This window comes from Conger conger, chromosome 14 (assembly GCF_963514075.1).
Source record: "Conger conger chromosome 14, fConCon1.1, whole genome shotgun sequence".
In the NCBI taxonomy this organism is placed as follows: Eukaryota; Metazoa; Chordata; class Actinopteri; order Anguilliformes; family Congridae; genus Conger; species Conger conger.
Window position 1 is genome coordinate 3,207,687 of NC_083773.1, and position 20,555 is coordinate 3,228,241.

Consider the following 20,555-nt stretch of genomic DNA (forward strand, 5'->3'; position numbering starts at 1 on the left):
TCTCAAAAGACTTGATTCCATGTGTGTTACTGGGCAGCCCAGAAGCAGGTGTCACAGAACTCAGAGTAAGTGCTATAGCACTAAAAACTAAAAGCACGTCAGGCATTTTTCTACACATTCACTGGATTAAGCGAGACGTTCTATAATACGATAGACCACAAACCCGGCCATACTACTTTATGTAGGCTCCAACAAAGTTGCAATGATTGGCAAACCCCGTACATCAATCAGGGTAAGGCGTGTCAGCAGACGCTGCATAATTATAATGTCCACGTGCGCTAATTACTAGGATCACTCGTGTGCCGTGTGGCAAGGGCAAGTGTGCTTTGGAATTTTGAAGGACCGAATGCGTTCTTATATAGCCTCATAAAAAAAGTAGTTTCCGAAAGAAATGTCGTTCTGGGGGATAATGCGGGAGTTCGCTGTACACTACTCAATAGCAACATTGTCATAGATTTGTTTTGACAGGTTGCACATATGGAGACACCAATTCGCGTTAATGCTGAATTCTGCGTTTTTCACGCAGAGAAGGAGAACCAAAACAAAATAAACACACTACTGCATTCCAATAGCTTACATTCTATATGGGGCGGCCTGTAGCGTAGTGGTTAAGGTAAATGACTGGGAAACACAAGGTCGGTGGTTCGAATCCCAGTGTAGCCACAATAAGATCCGCACAGCCGTTGGGCCCTTGAGCAAGGCCCTTAACCCTGCATTGCTCCAGGGAAGGATTGTCTCCTGCTTAGTCTAGTCAACTGTACGTCGCTCTGGATAAGAGCGTCTGCCAAATGCCAATAATGTAATGTAATATAAACACAGATATTCCGAGGTATTTTTTCAAGATTGCGGATATTACCCAATCGTGAACGACACAAAATAATCACTCCGGTTTCTTTGATCCAATTGTCTTCAATGTCTGACATTTGTATTATTTCTAGATCATAATATTTATATAGCCGTGAATAGCATTGCGAGATTCAAAGAAAGAACGCTTCATTTGTATTAAGTCACGTTGTCACGGTTTTACCATAATGCATTTTAATTGTTTTCTGTGCGTGTCATCTTCGTATTTACCCAACTAAAACTGGAAAATCAAAAAAAGAAAGATGTTCTGGAAAAAAGTATTGGAACAGCAAGATCAATTCCTTTGTTTCGCTTTACAATTAAGACAATTGAGTTTGAGGTCAAAATATGTACATGAGATGACAGATCTGAATTTCAGCTTTTATTTCCTGGTATTGTTATCTAGATTTGTTAAACAACTTTGAAAATATCACCTTTTGTATCAGACCACCCAATTTGTAGGTGAGAAAAAGTATTGGAACATGTAACTGACAGGTGTTTCTTGTTGCCCAGATGTGTCCTGTTAGATTGATTGGTGAAACAATAAATAGTTTTAGCCTTGTGAAGACTGCATTTCTGTTAGAAAAGATAAACCAACATGAAGACCAGAGAGTTGTCTTTGGGAGAAAAGCAAGCCATTTTGAAGCTTAGAAAAGAGATTGGAGCCATTGTTCAAGCATTGGGGACAGCTTGTACAACAACTATGAGCTGAAGCCAACATCAACTGACGAGGCCAACTGATGAGGCCAGCATTAACCTCTACCAAAGTGATGGAAAGCCCAAAGTGTGGAGAAAGAAGGGATCTGCTCATGATCAAGAATATCTGTGAAGCACAGTGGAGGACGTGTCATGGCTTGGGCTTGTATGGCTGCTTCTGGAGTGAGCTCACTGATTTTTATTAATGATGTAACTCACGATGGATGAATTCAGAAGTCTACAAAAAACATTCTGTTTGCCAATTTATGGAGAAATGCATCCAAACTAATTGGGAGGAACTTCATCATGCAGCAAGACGATGACCAGAAATGAAAGGACTTCATTAGGGAGAAAAAGTGGAAGGTTTTAGCCTGGCCTGAGATTGAAATCTTGAAATCTTGTTCAGTTTACAAGAGGCTGCAGTAAAAGCCTGGAAAAGCATCACAAAAGAAGAATGCAAGTTTGGTGATGCCAATGGGTCGCAGGCTTGATACAGTTACTGCTAGCAAGGGATATACTACCAAATATTAAGTGTTATTTACTTAAATGCTCTCTGTTCCAATACTTTTTCTCACCTCATACCATATATCTCATCTCATACCAAAGGTGCTATTTTCTAAGTAGTTTAACACATCTAGGTGTAAATGCCAGGAAATAAAAGGTGAAATTCTGAACTCTTGTCTCGTGTTCATCTTTTTATCTCCACGCCACATGTAGCAAAAACAAAGGAATTGGCCTTGCTGTTCCAATACTTTTGAAGGACTGTATACAATATAAAATAAAGTAATAAATCTGTGTTTTGTGAGCAGAATACTAAATGGAAAAGTACAAACAAATATATGCATCATTTAATTGAATGAATGTGTACATCAATTTATTTGTGTCCATTTAATTATTTTCATTTAATGTTGGATTTATCTGATACTGTCTGAGAAGGTAGCACACAGGGTCTAATTAAAGCTGGAGAATGGCATTAAAAGACTGATAGAGCTTTGATAAAATGGCACAATCCAATCCACATTTTTTAATAATAATAATTATAATAACTCTCTGGTGCTACTTGATGACTTTGCTTTTCTGAAATATCTGCGAGTTCCCCAGTGTACACTGTTCAATGTGTCTAGCTAACTACCTCAGTTTAATTCATTTTGATAGCTGCCTGATATGAATTTCCGCTTGGGCCAACTTTCAGTGAAAAACATAAAGCTGTTATTGCCTTGTGAGCTACTGTGTGTTTTCATTATTTTCGTGCTGTTTTGGAGCTGGGTGACTGGTAAACTAAGCAGGTATTCTGGCAACAAGTTAGTTCGAAATGGACCGTTGCTAAGACCGGAAAGCTGCGTTGATAAAGAGAGCAATGCTTCGCCGCTCCCCGGACAACTTACTTCGCTATACTGGTTAAGATGATCACATTACATATGTTTAAACTTTAATAAGAGTGTTATATATATATAACACTATATATTGTGTTGTTCATTCACATTGCACCACTTTATGTGCATTCTCATAATGTACTGTCTTTCCCACAAGTTTGTAATAATAGCTGGATTTTCATGCAGGGAACAAATAAGACACTTTTGCTATGGTTATGTTTTTGCGATCCTCCCAGCTAGCGAGCAAGTTCTTTACAACACACAGGAATAAATTTGTAATTAAGATTGCGAATATGAATATTGGCTAAATAGATAGGTTACCTAAAGCTAGCTGTGTTGGATTAACGTTAGCTAGCTAGCTCAGTTAGCGGCATCAAATTGCATTGCAATACTGTCAACAGCTGACGTTATGAAGACCGCTAAATTTAGCTAGCGCAGTGTTAAAACACTGAATGAGTTGGCGAATGTTTTAAAGCTTGTGAAATGGTTAACGTGAAAAATAATAATAGATAATAGAGGAACTTGAGTCTGCGATCTCGCTGCGGTCATCCGCCATTACGAGACACATCTTCCCTTGACAGTTTTCTCGTAATGAATTCTGGGATTTGAGGAGCTGAACTGGAAGGAACCATGAACGTCAGATAAGCCGTCAGTATGCGTTTAGTGCACAATACCTCACGCTGCCTGGATTTAACAGCCGCTCTTTTTGTTTCATCAAGAATGCTGAATCCGCGATTGTAACTGATCGCTGCTTCATATACAGGCCTAGACCTGAACAGATCTTCTACTGCGCTACATTCATTTTGAAAATTCAAATCATCCATGTGTTAGTACATTAAACCCTCATTTAATCTTCTTGTTCAGTAGATGAAAAAGAATGAACGGTGTGCTGCAGGTTTGTAGCAGGGGTCAATCAGTCCTTCAGAGGGTGCAGGTACACCCACACCACACCAAACCCTAATCTCTCTGGGTGGCTAAGGCTGTAAAGGCCCGCATTCTCTGAAAAGGTTTTGAGCCCTGCAGATAAACTAAGAATATGCTGAGCTTGTTGAGCTTGTTCCTCGTTAAAAAAAATGTAGAAAGCAAGAACCTCTAATGCACCAAAAAAAAACAAAAAAAAAAACAGTAAATCACTGCTTAATATGTTACTGAAGTGTGTTTGCAGAGATTATTGTTGGTTGTTTTTGGTGTCCAACACAATTGACAAATGACAATTCAGACTTGAAAAAAAAAAAAAAAAAAGATGTCAATTTTATTTACATGAAACACAAGTCCACCTTCCTTTAAGCATGTCGTCACCGATCTGAAAGAAGAAAGGAAAGTCAAGACATTGTCTACATCACATGCTACAAAGAGCACAAATGACTGGAATTACCATTATGGCGCAAGTTTAACTCGCAGCGATCCTTGGTCTGTCCGTCATCTCCCTGGAACCCATCAGGGATATGACTCACTTGGCCCGTGTGAGTGTGATCGGGTATTAGACAGCCGGTATGAGGGGCAGGTTGCGCAATAGTCCATGGAATGGGAGCAGGACTAGGAAGGACAACTGGCCAGCCAGGTGCATGTGCAGGGGGCCAGGTGGGTATGGGGGGCCAGGTGGGTATGGGGGGCCAGGTGGGTATGGGGGGCCAGGTGGGTATGGGGGGCCAGGTGGGTATGGGGGGCCAGGTGGGCGCAGGTGAAGGATGCCCATGGTATGGGATAGTCGGCCAAAAGTTAACCGGTTTAGGAGGAGGAGGGACGGGCCATGGGATTGGAGCAGGTGGGTGGACGTGAGGGACATTTGGCCAAGGGGTGTGGGAATGTCCATATGGATAAGTGTGGGGATATCCATATGGGTAAGTGTGGAAAGGTCCATATGGGTAAGTGTGGGAAGGTCCATATGGGTAAGTGGGGAACGGTGGGGGTGGCGAGCAGGAGAACACCATTTCTGCATCTCCTGAACGAATAGAAATGCTATGTCGACCACCCTAATAAGAGAAAGGGTTTGGTTTAGGCGTTGTAGTTTAAGATTAGGGATACACACACTTGACATTGAAAGTCATTTTGCAGAATGAAATGGTTAATCATGAAAGTAAATATTCAAAACCATTACATGCAATTTAGAGCCATTAACTGAAATGCCAGCACTGGTTCACAATTAAAATCCCACTCATGGGACCAAACTACAGTTATGGAATAGCTTTGAACCAGCTTTAAAAATTAGTGCAGTACAAGTGCCATGGTCCAGGTCTTTGAAGTTGCAAGACACACCATGCCAACAGGGGCTCACCAGCATTTCTGTGCAGGGTCCTTTTAAGGGGGACTTGATGGACAATTCTCCACCTTGCAGTTCCATGGAGAGTCTACACCATTTACAAATGGTCATCAGTGGATACCAGTGCCCCATCACTTCCATAGGTAAAGGTGGAACAAAAAGGGAGGGGAATAAATTAAGAGCAATGAGCTACATTGAATTGCTCGATCATTGACTAGTTGCCAAGGACCAAATTTAGAAATGCGAGTTTAGAAATGCGATCTTGAACATGATCCAGGGTATAAAACAAGGAGCACATTAGACCTCCCCAGCCAAGTCACCAGGGCTGCGTTTCCCGAAGCCTTAATGCTGCGTCGTTCGTAAGTTGTACCTTAAGCTCTACCTGAACATGTCTGAACGCGTTTCCTGAAGCATTCTTAGCCAAGTACACCTTCTGTACGTCGTACTTTCATAAGGTTGGTCTGGACCACTCTTAGCTATACCTTAGCGATGTTGTCAGCTCACTCTGCTAGTGGCCACCACTGTTACGACCTCAAGCCTCTGAGAACAGCTGTTAGTCTTAGTTACATCTCAATCTGTTAAGCAATATGTACATTAATAATTCTACAGTTGCAGTTGGCTAATATTACTAAAATACCACATTAATGGCACCGTTTTCATGCAAAGAATAATTATACATTACGGAGGATGCATGTTGCACTTTATTGAACAGGCTGCCCAATTGCCTTTTAAATAATATTTATAAACTGACAATTTCCCACTCTCTCTGTGACCTGGAGCGAGGTATAACCATAGTTTTGTTGGACACCGTAGTCCTAAAACTGGAAAATAATGTTTCTTTATTCAGCGCCACATCCTCTAACATCTAACAATATCTCCATTTCCTTTGCTGTGAAGCGGTGGGACCGCTTTCTTTTTCTTTGCCATAGCTTGTTCGTTTCGTGTTGGTGCATTTGGCTTGTTGGAGCGCTTTTATTGAAAATGTCAGCTAATCAGAGAAAAGTGAATTACATCAGTAATGTGATGGTTCATTCATGCATTATCCTAACCCGCTTATCCTGAACAGGGTCGCAGGGGGGCTGGAGCCTATCCCAGCATACATTGGGCGAAAGGCAGGGATACACCCTGGACAGGTTGGCAGTCCATCACAGGGCACACACACCATTCACTCACACACTCATACCTATGGGCAATTTAGACTCTCCAATCAGCCTAACATGCATGTCTTTGGACTGTGGGAGGAAACCCACAAAGACACGGGGAGAACATGCAACCTCCGCACAGAGAGGCCCCAACCAACAGGGATTCAAACCCAGGACCTCCTTGCTGTGAGGCGGCAGTGCTGCCATGACAAAGATATGAAAATGTAAATAAATGACGTATTGTTAGGTGGCATAGCGGGACGAGGTGACATACCACAATTTTCACCAATTATATATAGGCCTACGGTTGGGTAATTTCATTTGTAAGTAATTGTATTGATAATTGTATCAGTAATTGTGATTACTGCTATATTTTTAAGTATTCCCGCATTGTTTTATTCATGAAGACTCATAACAGAGTAAAGTATACGCTGCATGAAGTGAATAATCGATCTTAGAGCGAGTCGATGGGCCTAGTAACGTTGCACGTAGAACAGGGGTGTCAAAGTGAATTCCCAGGGGGCCGCAGTGTCTGCAGGTTTTTGTGGTTGCCTTTCAATCAGCTGTCAATTAAGGCCTTGAGAACAAGGTGTGGATTCTTTAGCCAATTAAAAAAAATGAACCACAGGTGCTGGGAACACCCCGAAAACCAGCAGACACTGTAGCCCTCCAGGACTGGAGTTTGACACCTGTGACGTAGAAGCTATATCCCAACCGCCTCATGATAGTTATCAGGAAACGCGGGTAATCCATCATATCGGTTCAACATACCAAATCATCAAGGAATCTAGCAAACCCAGAGAATGACTAGCATGGTCAGGGCTTAAACACATTGGGTTTAAAATAATTCCCCTGCAACATCCCACAGGAATGACTCCCTAACCCTCGACTTAGAATAAAAATGCAGGGGAACGCACCCTTCATTTTCAGGCTGGAAACTGAGACACCACCAAGTCGTAATTGCAGGTCATCCGAACACTCGACTGGAGGACCACGTGGGGGATATGGGCAGCCAACCACTAGAGGGGTTCCTGCAACCCTCACAGGAAATGTAGCAGGGCCAGCCTGAGACCAGAGAAAAGACAATTGAGGGGGGGAAATAAAAATAAGACCAACTTGATAAGACAATCTGAACAGTTACTATACTTGTTGGGAAAAGTCACAGGCATGGTAGGGAGGCCAAACAGATCGTCGGTGCCTGGATGTTGCACGACTGCACTGTGGCAGCTTCTGGAACAGGGTCACCCAAGAATCACCTGGAAAGTGACAAAAAGGTGTAAGCACCAAAGAAGCTCCGCAGCACAAACGCATCCACAAGATAGGGCTCACTTGTGTTCACATGCAGAGGAGAGGTTCCCAGTCTTGAAATTTGCAGGGTCATGTTTTTGGCACCACACTGGACTTGAGCATCAGGTTCAGGCCAAGCTAGCAGGAAATAGAAGCAATGAGCTTCCATTAGCTTACAAACCAAGACGGCCAAATACAGCCTTTAAGCATACAACTCACCCATGGAAGTAGAATACGGAGAACCTTTGGCAAGGAAGTGAGCATAATCTGTACTAGGCATAACAGTTCGCTGGTGGCTGCTCCATGGCACAACCCATTCGGAGTCCCAAATATTCTCAAAAGACTTGATTCCATGTACGTTACTGGGTAGCCCAGGAGTAGGCGTCACAAAACTCAGAATAAGTGCTATAGCACTAAAAATTAGAAGCAAGTCAGGCATTTATATATATGTATATATATTTTTTTTTTTAATTATTATTTTTTTATTTTATTTTACGCATTCACTGGATTAAGCGAGACGTTCTAAAATACGATAGACAACAAACCCGACCAGGCTACTTTATGTAGGCTACAACAAAGTGACACTGATTGGCAAACCCCGTACATCGATCAGGGTAAGGCGTGTCAGCAGACGCTGCATGCTTTACCTAATTATAATGTGGACGTGCGCTAATGACTAGGATCACTCGTGTGCCGTGTGGCAAGGGCAAGTGTGCTTTGGAATTTTGAAGGACCGAATGCGTTTTTCTATAGCCTGAAAACAATGTCGTTTCGGAAAGAAATGTGGGATTTCGCTGTACACTACCTAACACCTTGCTATTGCTTTTTTAGTTTTGTACAACGGACAGGTTGCACATGTCAACACTAACTCGCGTTAATGCTAAATTCTGCGTTTTTCACGCAGAGAAGGAGAACCAAAACGCACCAAAATAAACACACTACTGCATTCTATAAGCACAGATATTCCGAGGTATTTTTTCAAGATTGCGGATGTAACCCAAACGTGAACCACACAAAATGATTACTCCGGTTTCTTTGATCCAATTGTCTTTGATGTCTGACATTTATATTATTTCTATATCATAATATTTATATAGCCGTGAATAGCATTGCGAGATTCAAAGAACGCTTCATTTGTATTAAATCACGTTGTGATAAAAAAAAAAAAAAAAAGTAGTATTACTGCGGTAAGACTCCCCCCTGATTTCCGTCAGATTTTAATAAAGGGCATTTTTGGTTTCACCAAATTACATCAGTGTTCATACATACATCATACATAGTCCCCCAATTTCAGGCCAGCATAATGAGACACATCAAAATGACATCATCAGAGTCTGGATATCTTATTTTCACGTTGTCCTACAGGCGATACTAATACTCTTTATATTTTAATTGATCTCTCTGTGAATTGGGTAACACATTTTTTGGCAAAATAGCTTTAAGTCATCAAGGGTCCAAGGTATCAAATGAGTCTCAAACCACCGTACTGCTGCTAGATACGCAGTAAATACAAAAATAATCATTCCTCCTGACTAATTTTCATGTTGAACTCAATTGAATTTTTTAAAGTATCTACTGCATATCAGGAAGCAGCACAGTGGTTGAGGTTCATCTGTGGATTGAGTGCGACACATCCTGGTACATTTTGTAGGAATCAAATGGAAAATAGTACGCAGCAAAACATACTAAATAATTGGAAAATAGCTAAAGGAATGTATATTTAAGAAATAAATATACATTCCCCTCAAAAAGTATTGGAACAGCAAGATCAATTCCTTTGTTTTGCTGTACAATGAAGACAATTGAGTTTGAGGTCAAAAGATGTACATAAGATGACAGATCTGAATTTCAGCTTTTATTTCCTGGTATTTTTACCAAGATTTGTTAAACAACTTATCACCTTTTGTATCAGACTTTTGAATTTGTAGGTGAAAAAAGTATTGGAACATGTGACTGACAGGTGTTTCTTGTTGCCCAGATGTGTCCTGTTAGACTGATTGGTTAAACAATAAATATTTTTAGCCTGGTGAAGACTGCATTTGTGTTAGAAAAGATAAACCAACATGAAGACCAGAGAGCTGTCTTTGGGAGAAAAGAAAGCCATTTTGAAGCTTAGAACAGATATCAGAGCCATTGCATAAGCATTGGGGATAGCTTGTACAACAACTATGAATGTTGTGAAAAAGAAAGAAACCGCTGGTGTACTGAGTAACAGACATCGAACAAGGAAAACAACAGCATTTGATGGCCGGAACATTGTGAGAGCTGTGAAGAAAACCCCAAAACATCAGTCAGTGACATCACAAACAATCCCCACAGGGCATGGGTGAAGATCTCTCAATCAACCATCGAAAGAAGACTTGGAGAGCAGTAATATAGAGGCTACGCCACAAGACGCAAACCACCCCTCAGTAGCAAGAATCGGAAGGCAAGATTACAATTGGAAAAGAAGTACAGAGATGAGCCACAAAGGTTCTGGAACAGTAGTATGGAATGATGTGAGAGTACGGCTGAGCCTGTCCTGCTTGATGACTGTGCGTCTCTGCAATATCTGTGAGTTCCCCAGTGTGCACTGTTCACCCTACTAAACAAGGGCCCGAGCACATTTAAGGTGTTCACAAGCTCCGAATGACACAAAATATTAGGTGGCAAGGGTGTCGCAAGCCTTCGCTTAGCACTCAAAGAACCCCATTGCCGGGGGACTGGAATAGATTTTGCATGGAATACAATAAATTCAATTCCGAGAATGCATCCGTTACTTGGCTCACCGATTATATAGTAAATAAAAAATAAATTAAAAGTAAATGACACACGCACACTCGCATACATCCGCATACACACACACCATTGCAAAACAACTCCTTAACACTGAAGTTATCGCTCCATAAATATCGGCCGAAAGAAGCAATAATCACTCCCAGATGTACATTAGAATGACGCAGTTTCTGCTTTATTTCTGGCGATGCATTCTCAGGCGGGCCAGATTCCATCGATGCCTTCACTCTGACCGGTAAAGGCCGACCTCAGGGAGGATCGACAGGAGTGACACGGGGTCAGTGGTCAACGTGGAAACTACGGTTTCTCCGGCAGGGCAATCTGCAGCTTGCGCAGAGAGCTGGTGAAGAACTTTGGCAGGGGGCACCGGACTGTGACGTCACCGTCACCTCCGACCCCAGGCAGAGTCAGCTGAGAGGCGTGCAGGTGGAGGGGAAGATGCCGTGCTTTGCTCTGCTCCAGACCCAACCTCCGCAGAACCCCTTCAGGCAACTTCTGCAGGGAAAAACAAAAAACAACAAGGCTCTGTTTTTACCGGTGTGAAGGACAGGAGCTGAACTGGAAGGAACCATGAACGTCAGATAAGCCGTCAGTATGCTTTAGTGCACAATAGCTGATGCTGCCTGGATTTAACAGCCGCCCCTTTTGGTTTAATCAAGAATGCTGAATCCGTGATTGTAACTGATCGCTGCTTCATCTACAGGCCTAGACCTGAACAGATCTTCTACGGCGCTACATTCAGGTTGAAAATTCGAATCATCCATGTGTTAGTACATTAAACCCTCATTTAATCTTCTTGTTCAGTAGAAGAATGAACGGCACCATGGATGTGTGCTGCAGGTCTGTGGCAGGGGTGCTCTTACTTGAGGGGCCAGTTTATTCCAGTGGGAGTATTTGTGATCCCCGAGGATGGTGCAGCCGAGAGCATAGGCCATATGAACCCGGATCTGATGCTTCACACCTGGACACGAGAGGGGTTCTCAATGGCACGCGTCACTGTGCAACGCAACGCAACGCAACACATGCACTACAGCGACTCCATTCATCTATTGCATCTTTAAATATTCAGTGATCACCAACATGGCAGAATGTTTATGTGTATTTGTGAATGTTTCTGTATGACTGTCTGGTTATAGAGTGCATGTGATTGTCTATATCTGTGTGCATGTTTGTGTTAATGTACTTAAGTGTGAATGTGTATGTATGTGTATGTATGCATGTATGTGTGTGTGTATGTATGTGTATGTGTGAATGTGGGTGTGAATGTGTGTGTATGTGTATGAATGTGTATGAATGTGTGTGTGTGTATGGGTGTGTGTATGCGTATGTGTGTATGAATGTGTGTGTGTGTATGTATGTGTGTGTGTGTATGTATGTGTATGTGTGTGTATGTGTGTAAATGTATGTGTGTGTGTGTGTGTGAATGTGTGTGGGTGTATGGGTATGTGTGTGTGTATGTATGTGTACGTGTGAATGCGTGTGTGTGGGTGTATGTGCGTGTATGGGTGTATGTGCGTGTATGGGTGTATGTGCGTGTATGGGTGTATGTGCGTGTGTATGAATGTGTGTGTGTATGAATGTGTGTGTGTATGAATGTGTGTGTGTACGTATGTGTGTGTGTACGTATGTGTGTGTGTATGTGTGTGTATGAATGTGTGTGTGTACATATGTGTGTGTATTTGTGTGTATTTGTGTGTGTGTGTATACCTGTCACGGGGTGGAGCTCCACCAGGCTGCAGCCTCCAGAGCTAGCAAGAACTCTGTAGCGTGTCACAGCACCATGAGCCTGCTGATTGGCACGAATTCGGGTCACTCCCTCTCCTCCTTCTCTCAGCCTGTAAACTGGGCTGAGGGCCATCTGAGTGAACAAGGGGGGGGGGGATCACTGTGTCTGAAAATAATGCTAAATATCATTTTCTGAAGATTTCTTCTTTTTTTTTTTTTTTTATCAGGTAATACACACACGTGGAGGCATAACATTGTTTTCCTGACCACAAATCCTTGGAAACATTGTAAATGCCACTTTAAATATCTGAAGTATACATCATCTCACAGAAAAACTGTGACCAATTAAAACTGTAACCAATCAAAACTGTGTCAATCAAAAACACACTAAAACTGATATATATATATATATATATATATATATATATATATATATATATATATATATATATATGTAAATAAATAAAAACTATCCCTTCAGTTTAAACATGACAGGCGAATGGGCCAAGTAGGTCTGGGTGCACTTCTCCCGTACACCCAGCAGGGGGCGGGGTCTTGTAGGCCTACTTTGTAGTGGGGCTGATCGCCAGTGATCGCTTTCTCCACAACAGGAATGTCAATCAGTCCTTCAGACGGTACAGGCACGCCCACACACAGCACCCTGCAAGTCAGAAAGCACACCACATGCTTTCTTATTTTATTTTTTATTTTTTATACTGCCAGACACAAAAGCTCAACTCTAATCTCTCCGGGTGGCTCAGGCTGTAAAGGCCCGCATTCTCAGAAAAGGTTTGGAGCCCTGCAGATAAACTAAGAATATGCCGAGCTTGTTAAACCCCCCAAAAAGTGGGGGGAATAAAATATACATTTAAAAAAAACACAAACCGCCAACCTCTACTAATGCACCAAAAACATTCATCACTATAAGCGCTGCTTCACATACGAGTGTTGAATGTTTTTGGTGTGTCCGCAGGGATTATTGTCGGCTGTTTTTGGTACGGTAACCGTGTGTGTAAACTGGAGGTGAACTACACATTCTGAATTTATAGCAGCTTATACAGCCAACGCAATAATACACGGACGATCACTCTTATCATTCCAGTAATCATCACAGTTGTTTCATTTCGTCACGGTTTGAGGGCGCTTGGTCTTATGTCCTACAACCCCATTCATACACTAGCACAGCAAACATTTAAGTTAAAACATCACCTCACCAGTATTTTTTCTCCACTTGATGACTTTTGAAGAGTTCTTGGATGCGACTGGCTGCCGTCTCACTCTTGGCCAATAGCAATGTGCCAGTTGTCTCCTTGTCCAATCGGTGGCAGATGTGTAAATCGGGTCCCGCCCTCACTCCATCAATCATCTTGGCTAGGATGGGTAGGACGTCAGAGATACTATTTCTGACTCCTGGTCCACCTGCAGGAGGAAGTGTTCCAAATGACTCAGTTCAGGAATTAGATCACTCTCCAGGCCCTAATGAGGGAACAAACCAACCAACTAAAGTGCACGGATTACTCCCCTCACCTTGTTCATTGGTAACATAGCGAAAATGCACGATACTATCATCAATACAGATTAAAACACACTACAATTCGTATTGGCCGATTAACGATTAATTGTCGATTACGACCGTTATGTCATACGTGCACCAGAAAAGGCAAGCATGACGCATGACAGATAAGCCTAACAAACAGAATACAAACCAGGTCTTTCTAATGAATATGCAATCACGCTGCAATGGGACGGGCGGAAGTGTGGTATCGATCCACTGGGTACACTTACCGTGCACAGGTACGCCATAGGGCTTGTTGATGGCGAGGAGCTCCTGGTTGTGAAAGAGCAGGCCCCTGTGTAGGGCTTTTGCCAGCACATTGGGGTGCACCACCTGCAGCTGGCGGGTCAGCTGCCGCAGTTCGTGCACTTTCTTCTGCACCGGAGACAACTGCGGGTCTACCTTGTCAAAGGTCCCTTTAGCCTAAAAAAAAAAGAAGAAAAAAAATCATGAAAGACATCCCAGCGCCACTCGCATGATAAAATTGAGAGGTTAATCCGTAGTTAGCACATACTGAAAACTTATTTTTTTGGGTTAATGACAATTAAACTGACGGCACAGGCAAAGACGTTATTGTATAAAAATCGCTGAAGATGCATGATAAGACAACGCCATATTTCCAACGCTCGAATTCCCTTTCTCAGTCAGTGATGATTAAATTATAGAAAATTTCCTCACTGCATCATGCTACACGCTCAGCCTGCCCACTTCAGTTTAATGTTGTACTATTTATTATCCCCTTCATTTTTGATGGAGTGGTGTTGGGGTTCCTTGAGTTACATTAGCTAAAAAGTTTAATCCCAAAGATGTCAAAGTCAGACTATCGTCTATATGCTACTTCACCTTCACGTGTAGCCTGCAGTTTGTTTGTTTTTCTGAAAGGGCGCATTATCCAACGTCTTAAACGCAGTTTCAGACAGCGCTTCTAACCTTGCTTGTGTCAAAAACGAAAACAGAAAACAGACAGATTTGCCATCCAGAACATCGGTCGAGAATGTAAACAAGTCAGTGATTCTTCTCGGCGTCACAAACTAAAAAGAGATAGCCTTGCTCGTCAGCAACCTAGCTAACACTGGTTGATTTATTTGTAAAGCACACACCGAGCAAGCTACAAACCTTGTTCTTGGTTTCGTTTTTTTCACGCCGAATTTCTTGTGCCAAATCATCTGCTTTTATGTGTGGTTTATGAGCAGTACTTTCCGCTTCTAACTTCTGTGAAACTGTAGCGTTCGCACGGGCAATCAGTCTACGCGAACATGGTGACACTGCCAGGCTCCAAGGTCGCGTTTTGTCCAAACGAAGCTGAGACCAAATAGGTCCATGCTGACACAGACTACACAAAGCCCGTACACCTTTCATGACGTTTGAGGCACACTCCTAATTCCTAATTTGATAAACACTTATAATTCCAACTACACAGAGCATGCTTCCATCAGGAGATACTTGCCGCACGAGGGTCACGTGAGACGTATACATCCGGTGAAGTTCTGACCGGTTGAGTTTCAAAATTGAAGTTTAAAAACAACATAGTGTGCTCGTGGCTCCATCCTGTGTGCTGGTATTGATTCAAAACACAATTGTAATCCCAGTATTTCATTTTTCTTAATGAGATGCTTTTAATATCTAGAGGGATTATTTATCATTTTAAGATACATTATATGAGAGCTAGCTAAGCATTCCATTAAGAATCAGACAGTTAAATCATGCTGTGCTAATTGTGCTATATTGCAAACAATTACCTAAAAGAGGTAACAAAATAATTTAACCGATCAAATTAAAGACTTAAAGGGTGAATCGCCTTATTTCATCAGTTTAAAGTTTAATCAGTTTCTGATTGAATCCTTTCCTATATATCACAATAAGCACAATGTAAACATAAGATTTTTATTCTTCATGCAATGCATATGGTTTAAGAGGGTAAACAACAACTTGTTAAAATTCTGGGATTGCAATTCTGGCTGGAACAACAACCAACATACACTGGGGGGTCCCTGGGACCAAGAATGGGAACCATTGTTTTGGTACATATACCCACCTCCTTTTTTAACAAATTATATGTTGTTGTGATTTGCATCTTTAGTTAATTATTGCCATTTCATTGGGGAAATTGTCTTCACATTTTCATGGTTGGAATAGGATGCTGGAATGGCAAAACTAAATTAATTCCAAACAGGGGTCAGTCAGAATCAAAATCCAACTGAAATGCAGATGCTATTGAGTTGCAATACTCCTGACAGAAATCCTGTGCATATTCAGCACAAGAGCTTTATTTACACATGGGTTGCTTTCCAACAACAATTCAACTTCCAAAGGAATTTTCAGTATGTTTCAAAATAAAAGGGCAATACTATACATGACAATGATACTGATCCTGATCCAGAAATGGCAATTTTATCCATTTTAAATAAAATCTACAACACAATAAAGTGTGCAAAAAGTGAAGGGGTCTGAATACTTTTTCAAGCCACATACACAGGACCATTGTCATTACCATATTTGTGGAAAAAAGGGCATCGGACTTATTAACAATATGATAATCAATATTTTACATTTACATTTTTGTCATTTGGCAGACGCTTTTAATCCAAAGCGATTTACAAGTGCATAGGTTCTTCCTCAAGTTAAAGCATCATATCCATAACTAGTGAAATACACATGTAGTGTTGTTCTAAACATACAGTCATCATAAGTGCAATTATTATTATTATTATTTTTTGGGGGGTTAGACAAGAGGGATCAGAAAGGGGGGCGGGGGAAATCAGGAGGTACTAAGGTACAGTTTGAAAAGGTGGGTTTTGAGTCTGCGTCGAAATAGGGGGAGGGATTCTGCTGTTCTGACAGTGGTAGGCAAGTCATTCCACCACTGAGGAACCAGAATGGAAAACAGGCGTGAACGTGCAGCTCGACCGCCAGGTGCTCGTATTGAGGGAACCATAAGGCAACCAGAGCTGGCAGACCGGAGTGGTCTAGCTGGGGAGTAGGGAGTGATGTAAGGTGGGGCAGTCCCCTTAGCAGCCTGAAATGCCAACACTAGGGCCTTGAATCGGATGCATGTGGCAATAGGAAGCCAGTGGAGGCCAATGAGGAGCGGGGTGACATGAGCTGACCTGGGCTGACTGGTGATCAGGTGGGCTGCAGCATTCTGGACCAGCTGGAGGGGCTTGATGGCACAAGCTGGGAGACCAGCTAGGAGGGAGTAATTGAAATTAATTGTATGTAAAATATAAACAAAACTTATTGGCAGATGTGGCTGCCTTCTTTTGAGCCTGATCAGCTTTGTGGTGCACCTGTTGCCATAGGCAACCATGAGAGGACACACTGCCTTAAATGCTTTCAGCAAGAGTAGCTAAGCCAGAGATTTTCTACATAGAGGAACAACACAAAGACACGGTTGGTCAAGAAACAGCTGAGCAGCCAAATGTCCAGTTAGTTTTGGGTTCCCTAAAATGGGAGGCGTAAGTATAAAAAGGTGGTCATTCCTATGGATCACCCGGTGTGGATGTAAATATAACTAAAGCTGGCAGTCTCTTTAACTTAATATTCAGTGCTTCATTTCGAATTTGTTGGGAGTACAGAGCCAAAACTCCTCCTTGCTGTGAGGCAGCAGTGCTACCCACTGCACCATCCGTGCTGCCTTGTAACAAATCCCTATCCATTCACATTTATAATGTGTTTCCATCATGGCAGCATCCAACCAGAATGGGGGACATAGCGCATTCACCCTCTTCACTCAGCAGTATACCAGTTGTTGAGCTAAGCAGACATTATGTCAGAAGAGCAAGTCCGGGGCTAAGGCTAGGGATTTTGACTGCCTCTGTCATTCAGCACCCTTGGAACCATCGTAAATGTTCTCCTATGTGGAGAAACCCTGAGTAGGTATACCCTTTATGCAATGGGTATACAATGATGCTGAGTCCAAAACTAGTTTACAAGGATTTGTTAAGGGCCATGAGGTGCATCATTTTACAAACAGACTGTGCCTTGATATGACATGACAAGACAATCTGTCAGTTCATTCCTTTGAGAGAATTTAAACCTCACAGTTTAACCACAATAGTCCAAATGCACCATAAATATGCGGTTCAGTTGAACCATGAGTTCAGCCCACCCAGTCCCATAGTCTATAATCTTCTATACCACGCCTTCAGGCCGTGGACGCGCCTACTGTCCCTACCGCCACGGTGCGCGCACGCAGAGAGACGGCTGAATGTTAGCCAAAGGAAACGAATCAGAGAAGAATCATCGCCACTGAAGAACGGCAACCGAGCAGCAGGTATGGCAACTTTATTTTCGGATTCATTGGCAAAGATTTACAGAGGGGTATTTTTCCTGTCTGAACCAAATTAATAAAGGTGAAAGTTAAAGTTTTGTTCTCTTGAAGTCTAGCGAACGTTGCGTTGCTGTTTTTCTCTTCAGCCAATGCGACCTCTTTGTCGCTTCCGGCCAACGAAATCTTTCGAAAAAACTAGCTACCGTTAACGCTAGCTAGCTAGCTAGTAGATATCCCATCATCTAGTCGCACAATAAGTCACCGTTAGCTAGCTACCTATTCTGATAATCGAACTAGCACCGTTATTTTCTACCACAGACTTGACTTATTGCTGAGCCGTGAACTTCCAATGGACTCGCAAACTGCTAGCTACCGATTAAGTTAGCTAGCTCACTTAACGTTACAACATATTTTTCCATTGACGAATATTGCTAGCTAGCTAGGTTGGCAACAGATAGCTTACTGTTTAGCTAGCTAATGTTATTGTTAGCTGAGTAACTTCGATATCACGAGTGAGCTGTAGCTAACTTCACGTTCGTGTCATATGTTATTGTTGTTTCAACTAGCGAACTACCTAAGCATATTACGCTAGCTATAGAGATGGTTTTTGTTTTTGTTTCAATTCATAGTGTAATGATTGTGTCCTGAGGTGGCGAAATATCCTACCGTACAAAACTCGCCTAAGGCAACGTTCGCTACTTCCCAGAGTGACGCCTGAAAGACGGCAGATTTTAGAACTAGGAAAATGATTAGCGACAGATTAGCAAACTAGCTTACAGATCGCAGTAACACAGATACAGATTGGTTTGATTTAAAAATATATTAGCTAAATAAAAACTGCCAGCGAAGAAGTATGTACACATAATTTGTGCTAGGCTGAGCTGAACCTGCTGCCTTCCAGAGAAGGAAAGTATCTTGTACACAAAACTCTCCCTCCCTGCGCGATGTCCCTCCTTCCTCCCGTTACCTCCCTGTGCAAGTCAACAGTGGCTCAGGGTCGAGAGAACTAACATTAGGCATTGTGAACGGAGCAGTGGTAACTACACAGTGGTCAGTCGAGTCTGTGTGTTGTGGAAACATGTCTTGCTTGTATTGTCTTGCTCATTTAACGGATACCAACGAGACAAGAGTTCAGAATTTCAGCTTTTATTTCCCGGCATTTACGCCTACATGTGTTGAACTACTTAGAACATAGATCAGACCACCCAATTTTTAGGTGAGCAAAAGTATTGGAACAGAAAGTATATATATCCCTGGCATATCCCTTGCTTGCAATAACTGCATCAAGCCTGTGGCCCATTGACGTCACCAAACTGTTGCATTCTTCTTTTCCAGACTCTTACTGCAGCCTTTTTCAATTGTTTGCTTCAATCTCCACTTCAGGAGGTGAAATGCATGCTCAGTTTTCCTCCCTAATGAAGTTGTTTGTTGTGTTGGCAGTTCATTATGTTTTTGGTCATTATCTTGCTGCATGATGAAGTTTCCTCCCAATCCGTAAGTTGGCAATCAGAATGTTTTTTGTAGACTTCTGAATTCATCCATCATGAGTTGCATCATCAATAAAGATTAGTGAGCCCACTCCAGAAGCAGCCATGCAAGTCCAAACCATGACACTTCCTGGTTTGCATCTTGTGGTATAGCCTCTATATTGCTGCTCTCTTGGTCTTCTTCGAACGGTTGACTGAGATACCTTTTTCAAGGTGTTGTACAAGCTATTCCCAATTCTTGTACAATTTCCCCTCTTTTCTAAGCTTCAAAATGGCTTGCTTTTCTCCTAGAGGCAGCTCTCTGGTCTGCATGTTGGTTTATCTTTTCTAACACAAATGCAGTTTTCACAGGCAAAATCCAATGCTAAAACCAAGAGTAGACATTCAGAACTATTTATTGTTTTGCCAATCAATCTGGGCATCAAGAAACACCTGTAAGTGACATCTTTTTGCTCACCTAAAAATTGGGTGGTCTGATACAAAAGGTGATATGTTCCAAGTTGCTTCACAAATCGAGATAAAAATACCGGGAAATAAAAGCTGGAATTCGGATCTGTCATCTCATTACATCTTTTGACTTCAAACTCAATTGCCTTCAATGTATAGCAAAAACAAAGGAATTGACCCAATGCTGTCCCAATGTTTCTGGAGGGCTCTGTGCATCAGTCTCATGTTCCCACTCCTACTCAATACAAACAGAGAGGCTGAACATTACCACTTGGCCAGGAGACTTGAAAGAGTAATGTTACTTGTTTGTAGCCACTAAATAAAGAAAATCTAGGCCTTGTGTTCAGTTCAGCTTACTTTAAGTGCTTTAGTTCTTCTGAAAAGAACATGTTGCTTCAATGGGGCCAATTGCTCAGGCTTATTGTTGCTACAATTTGAATAACTGATTTTTGCAGTTACTCATAGAAAGCTATGTAATTACGGTTGTCGTAATAAATTGGGCAGGAACAGACGTTTTTATGGAATACTGGAGAGAACGGGGGAGAGGAGAAGGCCTGGAGAAATGCGTGATTGACATCGTTGGCAAAACTCTCATGAGAGCTGATATGGATGTTCTCCACATTATAATTATCTGACAAAAATATCATGCTTGTCTCTTGTCTCATTCATTGCCGTTTTGTCGCTTTTCTAAATGA

General features: G+C 42.0%; 3 protein-coding genes across 3 annotated transcripts in view; 1 reads left to right on the plus strand and 2 right to left on the minus strand.

Annotated features, from left to right (window-relative positions):
- Nucleotides 1–4,207: 4,207 nt before the first annotated feature.
- Nucleotides 4,208–7,970, minus strand: LOC133110072 (cyclin-K-like). Its single transcript, XM_061219941.1, has 8 exons — nucleotides 7,821–7,970; nucleotides 7,644–7,739; nucleotides 7,461–7,570; nucleotides 7,232–7,379; nucleotides 5,188–5,306; nucleotides 4,548–4,885; nucleotides 4,312–4,493; nucleotides 4,208–4,215 (listed from the first exon to the last, which is right to left on the minus strand). The coding sequence occupies exons 1-8, from the start codon at nucleotides 7,879–7,881 to the stop codon at nucleotides 4,208–4,210; spliced, it is 1,062 nt and encodes a 353-aa protein (XP_061075925.1). The 5' UTR covers nucleotides 7,882–7,970.
- Nucleotides 7,971–10,525: 2,555 nt separating this feature from the next.
- On the minus strand, nucleotides 10,526–15,138 carry rpusd4 (RNA pseudouridine synthase D4). Its single transcript, XM_061220445.1, has 7 exons — nucleotides 14,773–15,138; nucleotides 13,887–14,079; nucleotides 13,316–13,520; nucleotides 12,669–12,762; nucleotides 12,084–12,234; nucleotides 11,240–11,337; nucleotides 10,526–10,871 (listed from the first exon to the last, which is right to left on the minus strand). Exons 1-7 carry the CDS (start codon nucleotides 15,013–15,015, stop codon nucleotides 10,674–10,676), a joined length of 1,182 nt encoding a protein of 393 aa, XP_061076429.1. The 5' UTR covers nucleotides 15,016–15,138; the 3' UTR covers nucleotides 10,526–10,673.
- Nucleotides 15,139–17,821: 2,683 nt separating this feature from the next.
- LOC133110386 (transforming protein RhoA-like) overlaps nucleotides 17,822–20,555 on the plus strand; it is a 9,817-nt gene continuing 7,083 nt past the window's right edge. Inside the window, exon 1 of the mRNA XM_061220450.1 lies at nucleotides 17,822–17,929. The gene's annotated coding sequence lies outside the window, so the exon portion shown is untranslated. The remainder of the gene's footprint in view (nucleotides 17,930–20,555) is intronic.